Raw genomic sequence first — 16,808 nt, 5'->3', positions numbered from 1 at the left:
GTAATTATTCATTTAATGATTTGCTATATATTATATGAATGGTTATACTTTATTCTATAATAAATGTGTAGAAAGTGTGTGTGTGTATTATATATATATATATATATATATATATATATATATATATATATATATATATATAGTGTGTGAATATTAAGTATAATTATATTATAAAATGTAAATGAATATTATAATTATAATAAATTAATTCAATATTTTATATATATATATATATATATATATATATATATATATATATATATATATATATATATATATATATATATTTATGATTTAATTTATATTATTTTAATTATTGATTTATTATCAATTTATTTATTTTTATGCAATTCTATATGAGATAAAAATGAGGAAAATAATGATAAAATAAAACTTATAATCCTATTCCTCTCTAGTATGTAAATATAAAAGTTTTTATTGTAATCATTTTAATTTATACAATTTTATATATATATATATATATATATATATATATATATATATATATATATATATATATATATATATATATATATATATATATATATATATATATATATATATAAAAATGTCAACACTTTTGCACGTTATGAAGTTCTTTCTCTTGGGCTGTTGTGCACATTTAGTGTCATTGTAACCAGCACTGATGACATTACAATATGGCATTCTTACATTTTACTGTCAAAATTAGCTTCTGTCCTAGTGTTAATCTGGGGTGGGGCATGCTGGGAAGTGCTGATAACCTTGTGTTATGTGGCTTTGTTGATGGCAAGACTAGAGAGTGCTGGGAAATGAAAAGTGGCTCACCTGTTATCACCCGAGGGAACGCAGAGACACTTTACCATGGTTTTTACATGCTGCTTTGATCTGTCGAGGCCAGACTGCGCCTGCAGCCCTTTCTCACCGAGAGATAAGCTAAAGCCCATCAAACTAACATTAAAGCACACGCACACTAACATTACATCAGAAACATTCTTTCCTTAAAAGTATGGCTGAAAATATATTAACTACAAATAATGTGATAAATCCTAAGTTGTATGTATTTTATCAGTCGCCCAAGGCTGTTTATATAATGCCTGAAGTGTTGACTTTATATTGATACTGATGTAGCAGAGGTGCAGCCTCAGCAAGAAGCATGCCCTTATGTTAGTTTTCTGTCTTGATTAAAAAAAAAAAAACCTAAACCAAATACACTACTGAAAATACACTTTCTTGCTGAATACAAGTATTATTAACTCACAGTTACTGAACTTTTGAGTGTGATAGTGTGCAATAAAATGTTATTAAACCAAGATATGCTGACAGCAAAATGCTTAAAGGATTCTTGTTTAAATCTGGGAAAACATTATATTGTTTTCTCACAGGACTCTATGAGCAGTATGTCCACTAGGCTCCATAGTCTCCATAGTCTTTTATGGAATGCAGATAATGAAATGTTAATTTTTAGACTCTCACTTGTATATTTTTATCATCATTCCTCCATGCTTTTTAGCTGTAGGCATGCTGAGATCTCTGTGTGCCCAAAGGTGCTTTCCATCCCAGCGTATGAGTCATCAACTGATTATTGAGTTATTCAACACTAACGGATGAGCCGGCTTTCAGAATGAGCCCAGGAGCGAGTTAAAGATGTGATGATATGAAGTTTACTGGATCTTGCCTCATAAAAGTGTTTAAAACATATGGCTTGTTTCTAAACATCTGCTGCTTGCTGACATCAGATGATGTCTACAATGCCTGTTTGTTGTTCAGTCAAGATGCGATCATGTGGAAGAAGCAGTATAGATGCAGTATATTATTAATGTGGGAAAATGGGGATGGAAATCTGCTTATATATATAGATTATATAATATTTTTTATAATCTTGATTTTGGAAATATATTAAAAAAACTATATTATTTGTATAATCTTAAAATTGGAATATATATATATAGAGAGAGAGAGCGAGAGAGAATATATATATTTATTTATTGCAAACTTAATAAAATTATGAAATGACCCCTCTAAAATGTACTTTTTAAACTATAGGAAGTTCTTTTGCTTATTCAATACAGTAATATTTATATAATAAAGTTCAACTCCTGTCCAGGCACATATTCTTTTTGGATCATTGAACTGTTCTGACATATCACAGGGGGTTATTACTACAGCTCAGGACCCACTTCAGAAGTCATCTGAATTACACACCAAATTAGCCCATTGAAAGTGAATGCCGTCCCACTGTGTTCTGCAGTGTAAGTAGATTAATGTTGCATTGGCTGTGTAAAGGGCTTTGGCTCCTACAGCACTGGTGTAAGGTGTTTCTTTCTACATCTCCCACTGTGTTGACCTTCTAATCAGTTATTAACAAAAGATGCATTGGTTTCAGCTTCGGATGTGCGCTTCCGGCAGGGTTTAATTCATTTCAAGCCATGTGTTTTTGTTCCAGTGATTATTGCATGTCTTTTTTTTTTAGATAATGTGCTTCATATGCAGGCCTTGACATTATTGATGCATTATATTGCATCACATTTTATAGGCAGCCATTCAAACTTGGTCATGTATAAGTCAGTTTTGCAAGACAAATTTCAACTGCAGATTCTTTTTTGGGATCATGGTGGCTTTTATTTTTTGTGTTTCAGGTCTCATGGTGTCCAAGGAGAGGCAGAAGTCTCACAAGTTTCTGTGTCTGCGGGTTGGCAAGGCCATGAAGAAGACATTTGTGTCTAACGCCAGTGCCTCCATGCAGCAGTATGCACAGCGTGATCGCAAGCATGAGTACTGGTTTGCTGTTCCCCAGGAGAGGTGAGGCGGACATGTTGGTGTCCATTATTTGTATAAAATCTAGTCTATTTTTCACTTGATTCTGGAAAAGCCACACACTCAGATTGAATTAACATGTTGGACGAATGACATCCATCCATGTTTTTTTGGTGTGGTTTGTTCCATGTAAATGCCTTATTATTTTATTTTAATTTGCTTTTTTTCTTTATGCTAAATATGTCATTTTATTATTTATTATATTATTTGTTCATTTTATTTTTACAAAATGTATGATTTGTTCTTCCCTTTGTTGTTGTCATCATCTTGTTATTATTATCATTATTATTTTTATTTGGGGTTGAAATGTGACCATGTTTTTTCAGATTCACACAAAACACATTTCTTTATGAAATTACACAGCATAATTCAATTTCTAATTATCATTTTCAATGAGAAATTATGTACATGGTAACCTGGTTAGTGTTAGTGTTAGTATTAGTATAAGTATTAGTATTGGTGTTAGTATTAGTCTTAATGTTAGTGTTAGTTGTAGTATTAGTGTTAGTATTAGTGTTAGTGTTAATGTTAGTGTTAGAATTAGTGTTAGTTGTAGTATTAGTGTTAGTATTAGTGTTAATGTTAGTGTTAGTTCTAGTATTAGTGTTAGTGTTAGTATTAGCGTTATTATTAGTCTTAATGTTAGTGTTATTTTTAGTATTAGTGTTAGTATTAGTGTTAAGATTAGTGTTAGTATTAGTGTTAGTATTAGTGTTAGTGTTAGTATTAGTGTTAATGTTAGTGTTAGTTCTAGTATTAGTGTTAGTGTTAGTATTAGCGTTAGTATTAGTCTTAATGTTAGTGTTATTTTTAGTATTAGTGTTAAGGTTAGTGTTAGTATTAGTGTTAGTATTAGTGTTAATGTTAGTATTAGTGTTAGTGTTAGTATTAGTCTTAGTGTTAGTTGTAGTTGTAGTATTAGTGTTAGTATTAGTGTTAATGTTAGTATTAGTGTTAATGTTAGTATTAGTGTTAGTGTTAGTTTTAGTATTAGTGTTAGTGTTAGCGTTAGTATTAGTCTTAATGTTAGTTTTAGTATTAGTGTTAGTGTTATTATTAGTGTTAATGTTAGTATTAGTGTTGATGTTAGTGTTAGTATTAGTGTTAGCATTAGCGTTAGTATTAGTCTTAATGTTAGTGTTAGTTTTAGTATTAGTGTTAGTATTAGTGTTAATGTTAGTATTAGTGTTAATGTTAGTGTTAGTATTAGTGTTAGTGTTAGTGTTAATGTTAGTATTAGTGTTAGTGTTAGTATTAGTATTAGTGTTAGTATGGGCTGAAGTGTTACCTATTCATATTTTTATCAGATCCACTCAAAACATGTTTCTCTATGAAATGACACAGCATGATTCAGTTGAAGTCATTTTGTGAGAAGTCAGTTTAGTTTTAAATGAGAAATGATTTCAATTTAACATGGTCTCATTATGCAATCAGCTTTCTAGTACTGAAACAGTGCTGTCTTTGTTTCATTTCATCTACCCTCTGATTCAACAAAAGCATTCAGTGTTCTTCATCCCACTGGAACTTATTCTGTCTGTTATCACTGTATGAGATGAGTCACAGATATTTTTTAGGAAACACTCGCTGGGCTAAATCAGAATGAGCGAGTCAGAATAGATTAGCTTTGACACAGTCTACAAGTCAGGAAAAGAGCTCCAGACATGCTGTGTGATGTACTGCTGGAGAGCTGCAGAGCTCTGTGGCCAGACTGCTGTCTGCTGTTGTCACTGAGACGAGGCCGAGCCCGACTATGTGACCTAGTTGGGTGGCGACCCGGATGATCAGTGTAAAGTATCATGACAACAGTGCGTGAGCAGGGCCCGAGAGACAAGGTTTTGAAGCTCACGCTGCCTGATGCAAGTCACACTGAGTTTTCCACAGCTTTGCCTGTTTAAAAAAAAAGAAAGAAATAAGCTACATACACTACTGTTCAAACTGTTGGGTTCAGCAAGGACACATTAGATCAGTCAAAAAGAGGCAGTAAAGACATTTAGCATGTTAGAAAATATTTTCATATCAATGGGGAAAAAATCACAGTTTCTACAAAAATATTAAGCTTTAATGTTCAATTATAATATTATAACTATTGAAATGTTGCTTGAGCAGAAAAGCAGCATATTAAAATGATTTATGAAGGATCATGTGACTCTGAAGACTGGAGTAATGATGCTGAAAATACAGCTTTGAATCACAGAAATAATTTCGATTTTTAAAAGTATTTAAAAAGAACACTTAAAGTTGTAATAATATTATACTGTTTTACTATATTTTTATCAAATGAATTCAACCTTAGTGAGCATAAATAGACTTCTTTCAAAACATAAAAAATGTACCAACCTAAAACGTTTGAATGGTTGTGTAATTTATTATATATATATATGTATATAGTTACTATTAGAAAGGAGCACATTTCATCAGACATGTTTGTTAATTAAATATTCTTTATATTTGGACCATTCTTTACACTGCCTATAAGAATGTAACCTATTTAAGCATGTCTAAATACATTCCACAGAATTCATTGTTTTTCACTAAAATCAGAGCAGAAAATATGGAACAATTCAGCAAATTCTGCTGTATCTGGCTCATAAGCAATTAAAAGATGACATGTAATATTATTTGTAACAATGTGTTTGTCATTCTTTCTCTAGGTCAGACCACCTGTACGTTTTCTTCATCCAGTGGAGCCCAGATGTTTTTGGGGAAGGGTTAGGAAGCATCAGCCGTGATCCTGGCTTCATCGTGGTGAAGAAAATCGAGGAGTCGGAGGCAAACGAGGAGCAGCAAACTGTAGAAAATTCAGCTAAGGAGTGGGAGGTACTGTACGGCCCGTCCAGCTCACATGTTTGAATTGATATCATATCTGTGATTTACGCTTGTGTCTGTATTCTGTGTTGATATGCAATGTATTTGATTAAGATATTTTCTCTTTATTATATTTGCACCTGTCTGTTTGCTTTTATTGTCTGTTTCTTTGTTCCAGGTTTCTGGAAGTGTCTTTGTGTTCCCCACACTTCATACACCCTCATGCACCAGTCATACATTGTTGTCAGAGCTCCTGTATTCTTTCTTGCTAAATGTTTCTCAGACTGGGTTGTTTTGGTGAAACCAAGATGCATTGTGCACTGCGAGCTTGCAGCTAGTGTTTTGCATGAGTGTTCAATTGTTTTATTATTTTGTTTCATTTTTTTTTAAGAAAGAGGCACATGTATGCAGTTTTATGCATGCATGGATCCCTCAGTCGTGTCTAAAAAGGCATGGTTTAGCCAGACTATGTCATGCCTGGATGAGATACAGGCAAATCATGCCAACGGGTGCAAGTGTTGTTACCTGATGTATTATGCGTGGTGTGTCTTTTATAAAGCTCCGTTTGAATGTTTTACTGATTGGATAATACCGTCTGATATTTCCCTGCATGCTTTTGTGCTCTGGTTGCTGCATTGAAACCAATCTGTGGCACTGAGAAACCGATACTATGACTGCGGCGGCATTTAAATTTGACTTTAAATTAATGATGTAGGGAACAAAATAGACTGATTTGTTATTAGGGAACTGGAGGACCTTTGCAAAGCCACATGATCTTTTGATATGAATAAGTAAAATTAACTTTCTCTGATCATGGCCGCAGAGGTGGCATGAGTCATGAACTCAATTGGATATTGTGACCCCCAGGATACGCAGGGGATCAACTGTAACACTAAACAATCTGATGACAATTGTTAAGCACAAGCTCAGTCAAGCTACCTCCTAAGAGCAATTAGGTGTAGTTTCTATAGTAATTTTACTTTGTAAAATGGATTTTTAGGCATAAAAGTTGCATTTTGAATGTCCTATATTTTTCTCTGAGTCTGAAATTGTGATGCCTGTGAATATAAACATTGTTTGACTGTTAAACGTTAACCGGTTTGGGACATTAACATATGTAATGAACATTGTTTATTTAAAATATCTACTTGAAGGCTTCTTTAACAGAGATGCACAAAGAGGCAGACCAATCTGGGATAACATGGATTATCAGGTGCTGATGCCATTAAAGCAAAAAAGAGAGGCATACTTTTAAGCTTTTTTCACTTTTCACTATATATTTGTTGCATGAAATTAAGTATTGTCACTAATGTTCTCACCATTTTATATACTTTAAACAGTATGCCTGACGCTAAAAATTATTTGTCATTCAAAAGTTAACATTTTGAATAAGGCATTAAAATTTTTACTTTGAGGTGTGCTCTTATTTGATTTACATGGATTAGTCAAAATTTTAAAGTGTTAAAATTGCCTGTGGCAATTATAATACTCAGATTTTTTTTCTCAGTGTAAATATTTTATCTGCGTTATTATTGTTGGCGCATAAGTCTATTTGTTATACTTAAAATATGCCAGGTAGATTTAAAGTAGTTTGTGAGTTACTGAAGAAAATGTGAAAAGTTTTACAGTTTCTCCTGTTTAAGTCTTTTTAAACTACTGAAACATGTACTAAATGAATTTTCTAACTGTTTGTAAGTAATAATATGATAATCAGACATCTGTACTGGTACTATTATTGCCTCAAGTTACTTTGTTGTTTCTCAAAATATAGTAAACAGACTACTAATGTGGGCATCATGCCTAAAATGCTGTCTAGGTTGGCAGCTCACTAGGTTATTTAGTGTTCATGGTTAGTGACATTTGAATCATGAGTGTTTCAGTTTAGTGGTTCTACTTTCAAAAACAGTTTATTATACTCATTCGCAAGCATTATTGATCAAAATGTAGAGGTTGTCTTTAGTCGCGAATGTTCCTTTAAAAGCGTTGAAAGCCTTCTGTGCAGGAGGCGTGACGCATTTTGACAGAGCCAATCAGAGACCGACTCTTTCCATTTGGTCGGATGTCATTGGCCCGCAGAAGTGTCCGTCATTGTCTTGCCGTCGGATTTACGTCTGAATATGGCATGTTTTCGGTCGGTGGAAGTAGGGCTGAATGTGACACACAGACAGTGAGATAATGTTCTCCAAGCGGGTGAAGGAAGGAAAACCTCTGACTCCTAAGTACACTTATGTATGTAAACGCAAGTGTTAAGTGAATGCGTTCGCTAAAGCGTAATGTGTGAGCGGGCTGTTGATATATTAGCGTATAATGTTTGGCTGTGTTGATTGACACGGGCTGTCTAAGGGTTTGTGTTGCTACTTTTGAAGTAAAACAGTTAAAGTGAAATACAGTCTGCTGATGCTGTGACTCTGGAGCTTGTGTGTGAATCAGCGGATGTCTCACCTAAGACGAGATGCATTTTTTATGAGTGCTCTAGTTTACCTTCCTTCTTGTAACGTTACATTATTGAGGGCTGTAAAGTGGCAACTTAAAGGCTAAAACTTTTATTTACCGTCTTGGAGTAGTAAGTTATAGCCTCTGGCTTGGTCATTTACCTTTTACTATCAATCAATACTGGAAGTCAGTGTGTTGCAAGAATTTAAAAGTTATACATTTATTTAAAACAAATTTTTTAAACATAATTTACTCCGTCATTACATTCAAAATTCCAAACCCGACAAATTTAAACATGAAAGAGAACATAAAGTGAACGTAGCTGTTGTTTCACTCAAATTAACGACTTGTGGTCCTTGTAAGAAAGAAATGCAGAATTGATATGTACTGAGCATGGGTGAATTATAACAAAACTTACATTTTTTGGTGAACTTTTGTTTGTGTGCTCAAAGGTCGTGTTAAATGTGTTGTCAAACATAGGTGTGGCAACCAACAAGATGTTAACCTATTTGTGATAGATAAGGGTTTATTTTTACATGAGAATAAATGCAATAAAAATGTCAAGGTCAGCAGATGGCGTTTTTCTTGCTTAATGGTTGAGCTATAACTTTGATTGTAAGATGGTCTACATGACAGGCTGGTTAAATAAACAGGCAGGTTAGGGCTTTCTGATCTTTCTGATTTGGAAGATGAGGGTTAGTAAGTAATGACCAGAATATTTAGTTCTGGAGGTGGACATTGAGTGTTTGTAATTTCTATGTGGCTCTGTTATGGCTTATGTTAGCTGTTATGAATATGGTTCGCATATTTGTCTGCAGAGCTTCATGCAAAACAATTCACACACTCATGCAAAAGACGCTTGCTGTGTTGTCTGCTCACATTTGTACAGCAGTTTCACATTTACAATGACGTGATCTAGGCTTTCAATCTTATACCCATCTCTTACATATCTCATAGCAGTTAACATATTGTATTAAAAGAGTCCCAAACTGCACATTCTTGTCCATATTTTGGCCTCATCTTTGTCGTCCTGCTCAGCGGTGTGGTTGTGTCCCCCTGTCTTTGGAGCAGGTAGTGTCATGGACTGAGTACCACCACCGGATCGATGCGTTAAACAGTGAAGATCTGCGCTCCCTATGCAAACGCCTCCAGGTGCACAAATTCTGTAGAACCCTGAAGATGTAGCTGTAGGTTTTGTAGATTGCATTTGCCCTGCTGTGGATGGCAAGTTTACACTTGACACTAACATTTTGTGCAGAAAAATCTAATAATTTCTGTAAACTGTTTTTAACTTTGATAATAATAAGAAATGTTTCTTAAGCACTAAATTAACATATTAGAATAATTTCTGAAGTATCAAATGACACTTAAGACTGACGTAATAATGCTGGAAAATCAGCTTTGCATCACAGGAATAAATTATACTTCAAAATATATTCAAATTGAAAATAGTTTTTTTTTAATTTTGATAATATTTCACAATATAACCATTTTACTGTATTTTTGACTAAATCAATGTAGCCTTGGTGGGCATAAGAGACCTCTTTTAAAAACATTTTAAAAGTCTCGCCAACTGTAAACGTTTGAGTTGTGGAGAACATATCACAAAAAATGGCTGCACTCTGTTATTGGAAAATCCAAGCAGTTTTATCGTTGAAATTGGGAATTTTCTGAAAGCCATGCTAGCGAAAGTGGGTTGTATTTCCATGTCCAGAATAATCTGGGGTTGAGGCGGGTGTTTTGGTCGAGACCTGCACTGACTGCTGTCCGGTTATTTGTTGTAAACGTTTGATGTAATTGAAGCACGGCCAGTGTAACCGGGAGAGGGAATGTTAACTGTCTGTGGCACTACATTGTAAAATAACACCACTAGTTCTGATGTAACAGGCTTTAGAGAAGTGCTTCTCAACTCGTTATGCTTCAGAAACCAGATTATACAAGCGACAATCCAGCTCAGAACATAAATGCTTATGAAAGTGAACAAAAATGACCTTGCATTACGTTTAGTGCATTTAGCAGACACTTTTATCCAGTGCAACTTGCACTGCATTTAGTTCATGCATTCTCTAGGAACTGAACCCATGACCTTGTGTTGCTAGCACATATCGTTTGAGCAACAGGAATCCTTCATCTCATAAAAATAAGTTTATTAATGTTACCATTAACTGCGTTGTCAGAACAAGCTTAATTATTAACATCATAGGCTGACTAGGAAAACTGACAATTGATTTTGGGAAAGAATGCAAAACCAGTATTTTTATGAATACAGCATCCCATATTGCCTTGCCAAAACACTTCCTGTGAGATGAGATTTTCTCAGGTTGGTTCGTCCCCTTAGGTTAATTCCACTAGAGAGAAGTCAACTCCGCTTGTGTTGAATTTGCATGTTAAATCTATGCAACCTCACTTCCACAAATGTTTTGAATACCAAATCTCTGCTGCAAGAGTTCATGGGTAAATTTCAGGGAGGATCTACAGTCATGCTCTGTTATAGTCTCAGGTTTAGGTGGCAATGTCACTACATACTGTAGTTTGCTAATGGCTTCTTCTGTCTTTAGATCACCACGAAGGAGGACGTGAACTCCAAACATGGAACATCCTTCTCCGCCAGCCTGGAGCCAGAGACTTTAAAGCCCAACCTGAATGAACCCAGTGACCTTCTGGAGGCCGAGCAGATCGAGAAGGTAAGCGTTCAGTGGCACAGCAGTGAAATAAATCTGCTCACTGCTCTGGGCTTTACAGTGTTTCATCGATCTGCTGGTCCAAAAATAGGTGGCCCTCCTCACTGTTCAGCCGTAGGATGATCTCAGACATGTTTAACAGACAGATTTATTCACACTCGTCATGTTATGACCAAGGGCATAGGAATGATTTGAAAAGTGATGGTGACAGATCTTGACCCATAAATGATTACTCACCCACTTGTCATTTGAAACTGATATGATTTTCTTTCTTCCATAAATTTGTGCAGAATGTTTCTGCTTTCACTTTTCCATGTAAGAAAAATACAAATATGCACTCTTTATGGGTAGATGAGTTACAAAGTTGTAGCTTTGAGTGCATCACCCCTGTTGTAACCCTAAAATTTCTAAAATCAGTTCTGTATTTCATAGGACTAGGATTTAAAATCAAGTACTGGTTCACCATAAAAAAAATTTAAATTCTGTATAAAAAATTTTATCAATGTTATTTAATATATATATTATATTCAGCAGAACTCATTTGCATTTAAAGCGGCCTGCAAGAAAACAGCTTGCTGTAGACCGCTGTTTTTGACTTGGTAAAAACTGTTGTTTTAAAGTACAATTGAGAAATTTAAACAAACTGTGTTACAGACTTTTTATTAAGACACTAAAGGATCATTTCAACTTGTGGAAAATGGGCGTCTGATGACCTCTTTAAGCGATTTTATGCTATATAGAAATATATGTTAAAAATAAACAATATAGAATCTAACTGAAACGTACCAATTTTAAACAATCCATTCACATTTCATTAAATTTGAATCACTTCAGCAAACATTTTGTTCAGCTCTCATCCAGAAAGATAGCACTTTCTGAATGTTTTTTAATCAATTCTGCAGTTGTCAGAGACGTTTGTCGTAATATTTGTACGCGACGTCCTGATCTTTTGATCTGATCTTAGGGTGCCATTTGTGAAGTGTTTTGTAGTGAAGCTTCAGAGGTTTTGTGCAGTTATGAGGTTTAAGTCATTGTGCCCTGCGGGTGCCTGCCTTCCAAACGCATCAGCGCTCTGTGAATGGATCACCTGAGGTGGCCTCTCGCAGAACCCTTTATTCAGAAGTAGGCCCATTTTGTTGGTAAATCAAATAAACCTGTGTCGTTACGCAGAGTAATGTAATGCTCCCCAAACGCTGGGAAAGCCTGGACCTGCCGGAGGACACAGAAATCACTGCACAGGAACATGTGTCGACAAAACACATAGCACTGTGTGTGTGTGTATATATATATATATATGTATATGTATATATATATGTATATATGTATATGTATATATATATGTATATATGTATATGTATATGTGTATATATATATATGTGTATATATATATATATATATATATATATATATGTATGTATATGTGTATATATATGTGTTAAGCTTCTCTGTGTCTACTGTGCTGTCTCACAACTTTTATCAATAAAATAGCTTGCTACAAAAAGCTACAAATTTTTTTTTTCCTTCCCAACAAGGTGGTAACATTTTTAAGTAGTTACATAAATGTAATTTTAACATGATACTTTATTTTACTTTAAGTCTAGATCTAACTTATATTTATATCTGTTCAGTCAGATTTTATGCTGCAAATACCAATGAAAGTTTGTCCATGCTGGCAATTGACCATATAATAAGCAGGATAATCTAAAGCAGTCTCAGTTTAGTATTATTTATATACTATTATAGTTTTTATTAATATTTGGGAATTAACATTTATTTTAAAATGTTAACTTATATAATAGCAGAACATGTTCAGATATTGAGAATATATAAATATTAGATACAAATAAAATGGTAAGTTTTTGTTAGTTTTTATGTTAATATTTAAGTTCTTTCAGTTTTAGTTTTTGTTCAGTTTATCTTTTATTGATTTCCAGATTTAGTGCTTTATCTTAAACTTTAGTTGCCAAGTTAACATGTCTGGTTTTTATTTAGTTTAGCTTTTATATTTAGTAATTAGAATTTATTTTTGAGTAAACAAAAACTCTTGTAATAGTTTAATTTAATAATAATAAGGTTCTTTGCCTCTACGTCATGCATTATAATCATTTACTGCACACCTAGTCACAGATTATCCCTAACTTATTCCCTGTTTTTTTTCCCTCAGCTGGCGAAGCATCTTCCGCCCAGAACCGTCGGTTACCCCTGGAATCTGGCCTTCAGCACGTCTAAACATGGCATGAGCATTAAGACGCTGTACCGGGCCATGCAGGACCAAGACTCACCCATGCTGATGGTCATCAAAGACAGCGATGGACAGGTCACACTCTTCTCTCTATCTGTCACAAGACCTTGACACAGTGTTAAAAAATACATAGGTCATGTGACCAGAAACAGTGATCGGTTTCCTAATCCGATCTGGTCTCTGTGTTCTTGTAGATATTTGGGGCTTTGGCATCAGAACCCTTCAAAGTCAGTGAGGGTTTCTACGGCACAGGAGAGACTTTCCTGTTCACCTTCTATCCAGAGTTTGAGGTTTGTGGTCCTTTTCATTACAGGCAGAATAAGCTATCAGTTTGAAATGAATTCTGGTTGTCTTTCTTTTGGTATTTTCTTGACTTTTATGTTTAAAAAAATGATTTATTGATTTTTCTTGCTGTTGTTGTTTTTTCTATTCCTGGCAGGCGTACAAATGGACTGGTGATAATCTGTTCTTCATTAAAGGAGACATGGACTCTTTAGCATTTGGTGGAGGAAGGTCAGTAACTCGGGGCCTTAATAATAAATGTTAATATTTTGAATGCTGATTTTCATTAAAGAGATTTGTGTCAAATACAAATGAGTATGAAAGTTTGGCCAGCACATTGCAAGCTCGTTGTCTCGTTGCACAAACTAAACATGGTAGTTTTTTTAACTACAGATCTCAGTGCTGAAGGGGCAGGAGAGTCTATTGTGTCTGTGCTGTTTATGCCGAATGTTATCTATAAAAATGCTGACGGTTTAACAAACTTGATCAGCAAGTTTCTTTATCAAAGCCTTTTTCCATAACAGTACTAAGTACATAAGACATTAGAGAATGCAGTGCACTACCATTCAAAAGTTTGGAGCTGGTAAATTTTTTTTATATTTTGTCTCTAATGCTTACCTAGGCTGCTTTTGTTCAACATTTGAACGGGAATATTGTGAAAAATTATTACAATTTGAAATACCCATTTTCTTTTATACATATATATATATATATTCCTGTGATGCAAATCTGAATTTTCATCATCAATACTTAAGTCTTCAATGTCACACAATCCTTCAGAAATCATTCAATATAATGATCTGCTGCTCAAGAAAGATTTTATATTATTACAAATGTTGAAGTAGTTGCGCAGCTTTATATTTTGGTAGAAACTGAGAATTTTTTTCAAAATTCTTTGAATAGAAAGTTCATAAGGACGGTATTTATTGGAAATAGATTTATTTTTGTGATGTAAAAAGATTAGTCACATCCAAAAAATGTATATTAAACTTATTTATAACAAATTATAAAGTTTTATAAAAGGTTATAAATTATTTTAAAATAATTTCATCTTTAATATTTTAACTAATCGAAACTTTTAAACTGTGGTTTATGCTGCATTATTAATTGCAGAGTGACATTTCAGATCACAGAAGATTTAAAGGATTTGTATCCTATTACTACTGTAGCGTTTTGCATAGTTCTTAAGCATATTTACAATAGTTTTATTATAAAAAAAAAACATTCCCTTCGTGTCTTACAAGAGACTGAATTTTTGATCGGAGACCCTTTTCTTCTCCTTCAGTGGTGAGTTCGGGCTTTGGCTGGACGGGGATCTTTATCACGGCAGGAGTCATTCATGCAAAACCTTCGGGAATCCCATGCTCTCCATGAAGGAGGATTTCTTCGTGCAGGATATTGAGATCTGGTCATTCGAGTAGCAGCTCACATGGAGGTACCTTTTTGTCGTTAGTTGGAGAGAGGAAATGGACACGAGGCAGATCCCAAACCTTACTGCACATCACCGCGGCTCCCAGGAAGCCCGTAACGGACGCTACTGTTACCGCGCTTACCGTATGTTACTCCTGCATTTAATACAGAGCTCTTCTTTGTGCTGTTTAGTATGTGTGTGTTTTGTTCAAGCCGTGTACAGCGTCAATAACAAACAGGACACCCCCTCCCCCGGAGCACTTTTAACATCGAGTGGAAATGATGAGGATGATGGTGGTAGTGACGGCATGGGGTTTGGGCTGCCCGAGAACTGCCATAGTCCAGTTTACCTGAGCCAACGCACCAGGAGTTTGTTCAAGAGATGATGTAAGCCAATAGGATGTCACTACTGGATGGATGGGGATTCAAAAAGAAAAGCAAACAACTAAAAACACATTCCCTTGCTCTCAGAGGAAGAATATGTATTATTGGGACTTCGACGGATGGCGGTGTCATCCGGGAGAAAACGAGAACAGATCCGTATTTTCTTTTGAGGCGAAATATTCAAGTGTCGTAAAAATTTGTGTCTTTCTGTAGCTCATCATCATGTCCAAGCACATAATCGGAAACCCCATAGTTGTAACGTTCTGTTCAGTGGGTTTTACGTGTGAGTGTGGCTAACATCTGCCCCTTCGCTTCGAAAGGGCCGACTTTTACTGTTCGTAGGCAGAAATGTGTCGCAATAGATTTGTGGAATATGCAAATTCCTGTCCTGTGACCTCAAATAATCCAGACGGGGCACTTTTGTTTTTCCCAGTTTCTCTTTGAAAGAGACCTTTTACGTCTTGACAGATTAATTGCTTTTCTGGGTATCATTTGAAAAGCCTGAGACGTTGTTTTTCATCAATATAATGACAATACTATATTTATGTTTATGATTTTTATATATATATATATATATATATATATATATAAAATCATATACAAATATATATATATATATATATATATATAATGATATATATATATTGCTGTTAAGTGTGACAGTGATCTTTTTTCGTGCTGATATCTCAGCTGTTACTAATCTATTGTATAATACCCTGTAAATTAATGTTAAAATAGTAGATTTGTTCCTATATATAGATATATAAATATATAAACAAATATACAGTGTGTGGATTGGTGGGTTGCTTCTCGCACTTTATTAATCTAGTTTCAAGCCAGGTTCTTCAGGCCTCATTAGCAGTAGCAGTACAGTATATATTTTGTTTATTTGTCTTTTAGATTATAGAGTAAATGAATCGTTTCTAAAGAGCTTGCTGCTACTGTGGAGAGGAAAAGTCTCAGCGGTCGAGCACAGGGTCGAATGTGACGGACTCCAGCAGAGAAAGTCTCTTCTTCTCACGTGTCCTGTCCCAGCCGTTTTTTGTCTGGTCTTTTGGTTTTTTCGGTGTCTAGATTGACTGTGCACACAGCGAGAGGAACGCAAACGTCCTTTCAGAGTCGCAGACGAGAAGTGCAACAAATCCTTCATCTACTTCACCGGAATATAATGTTACAGTGATGTATAAAGAACAAGAATACTAATAAAGTGTTGTTACCTGGGACAGAATCAGGTCTCTTATGGTTTTTAATTCTTTGGTCTGGTCTCTTCACTACAAAATAAACTAATTTATCATGTCAATACCATAATATTTTGGAAGGTAATATAATGCTAATGCCATGCATTATCATTGTGGTCATTCATATAACATGGCTTTCAGTCATTTAGGCTTGTAGTTTATGTGTGCTTATATATAGGTGCTGGTCATATAATTAGAATATCATCAAAAAGTTGATTTATTTCACTAACTCCATTCAAAAAGTGAAACCTGAATATTATATTCATTCATTACACATGACGGATATATTTTAAATGTTTATTTCTTTTAATTTTGATGATTATAACTGACAACTAAAGAAAATCCCAAATTCTGTATCTCAGAATATTAGAATATTACTTAAGACCAATACAAAGAAAGGATTTTTAGAAATCTTGGCCAACTGAAAAGTATAAAAATGAAAAGTATGAGCATGTGCAGCACTCAATACTTAGTTGTGGCTCCTTTTGCCTGAATTACTGCAGCAATGCGGCGTGGCATGGAGTCGATCAGTCTGTG

The 16,808-nt window shown here is 34.6% G+C and overlaps 1 protein-coding gene across 5 annotated transcripts in view; it reads left to right on the top strand.

The window, feature by feature from the left end:
* Positions 1-16,261, top strand: part of LOC127974705 (oxidation resistance protein 1) — a 129,719-nt gene extending 113,458 nt beyond the window's left edge. For 3 of the 5 annotated variants that reach the window (XM_052578164.1, XM_052578163.1, XM_052578166.1), the window contains 8 exons: positions 2,619-2,781; positions 5,448-5,613; positions 9,106-9,186; positions 10,593-10,718; positions 12,880-13,032; positions 13,152-13,247; positions 13,397-13,470; positions 14,525-16,261. In XM_052578164.1, coding sequence (XP_052434124.1) covers positions 2,619-2,781; positions 5,448-5,613; positions 9,106-9,186; positions 10,593-10,718; positions 12,880-13,032; positions 13,152-13,247; positions 13,397-13,470; positions 14,525-14,660 — 995 coding nt within the window. In that variant the 3' untranslated portion in view covers positions 14,661-16,261. Of the gene's footprint in view, positions 1-2,618; positions 2,782-5,447; positions 5,614-5,950; positions 7,831-9,105; positions 9,187-10,592; positions 10,719-12,879; positions 13,033-13,151; positions 13,248-13,396; positions 13,471-14,524 lie in introns of those variants that run through there. The other 2 variants (XM_052578165.1, XM_052578167.1) reach the window with 2 other exon arrangements.
* Positions 16,262-16,808: the final 547 nt, after the last annotated feature.

Source organism: Carassius gibelio, chromosome B16 (genome assembly GCF_023724105.1).
Source record: "Carassius gibelio isolate Cgi1373 ecotype wild population from Czech Republic chromosome B16, carGib1.2-hapl.c, whole genome shotgun sequence".
Lineage (NCBI taxonomy): Eukaryota > Metazoa > Chordata > Actinopteri > Cypriniformes > Cyprinidae > Carassius > Carassius gibelio.
The sequence above is the reverse complement of the archived record's forward strand: the minus strand, read 5'-3'. Positions and strand labels throughout refer to the sequence as shown.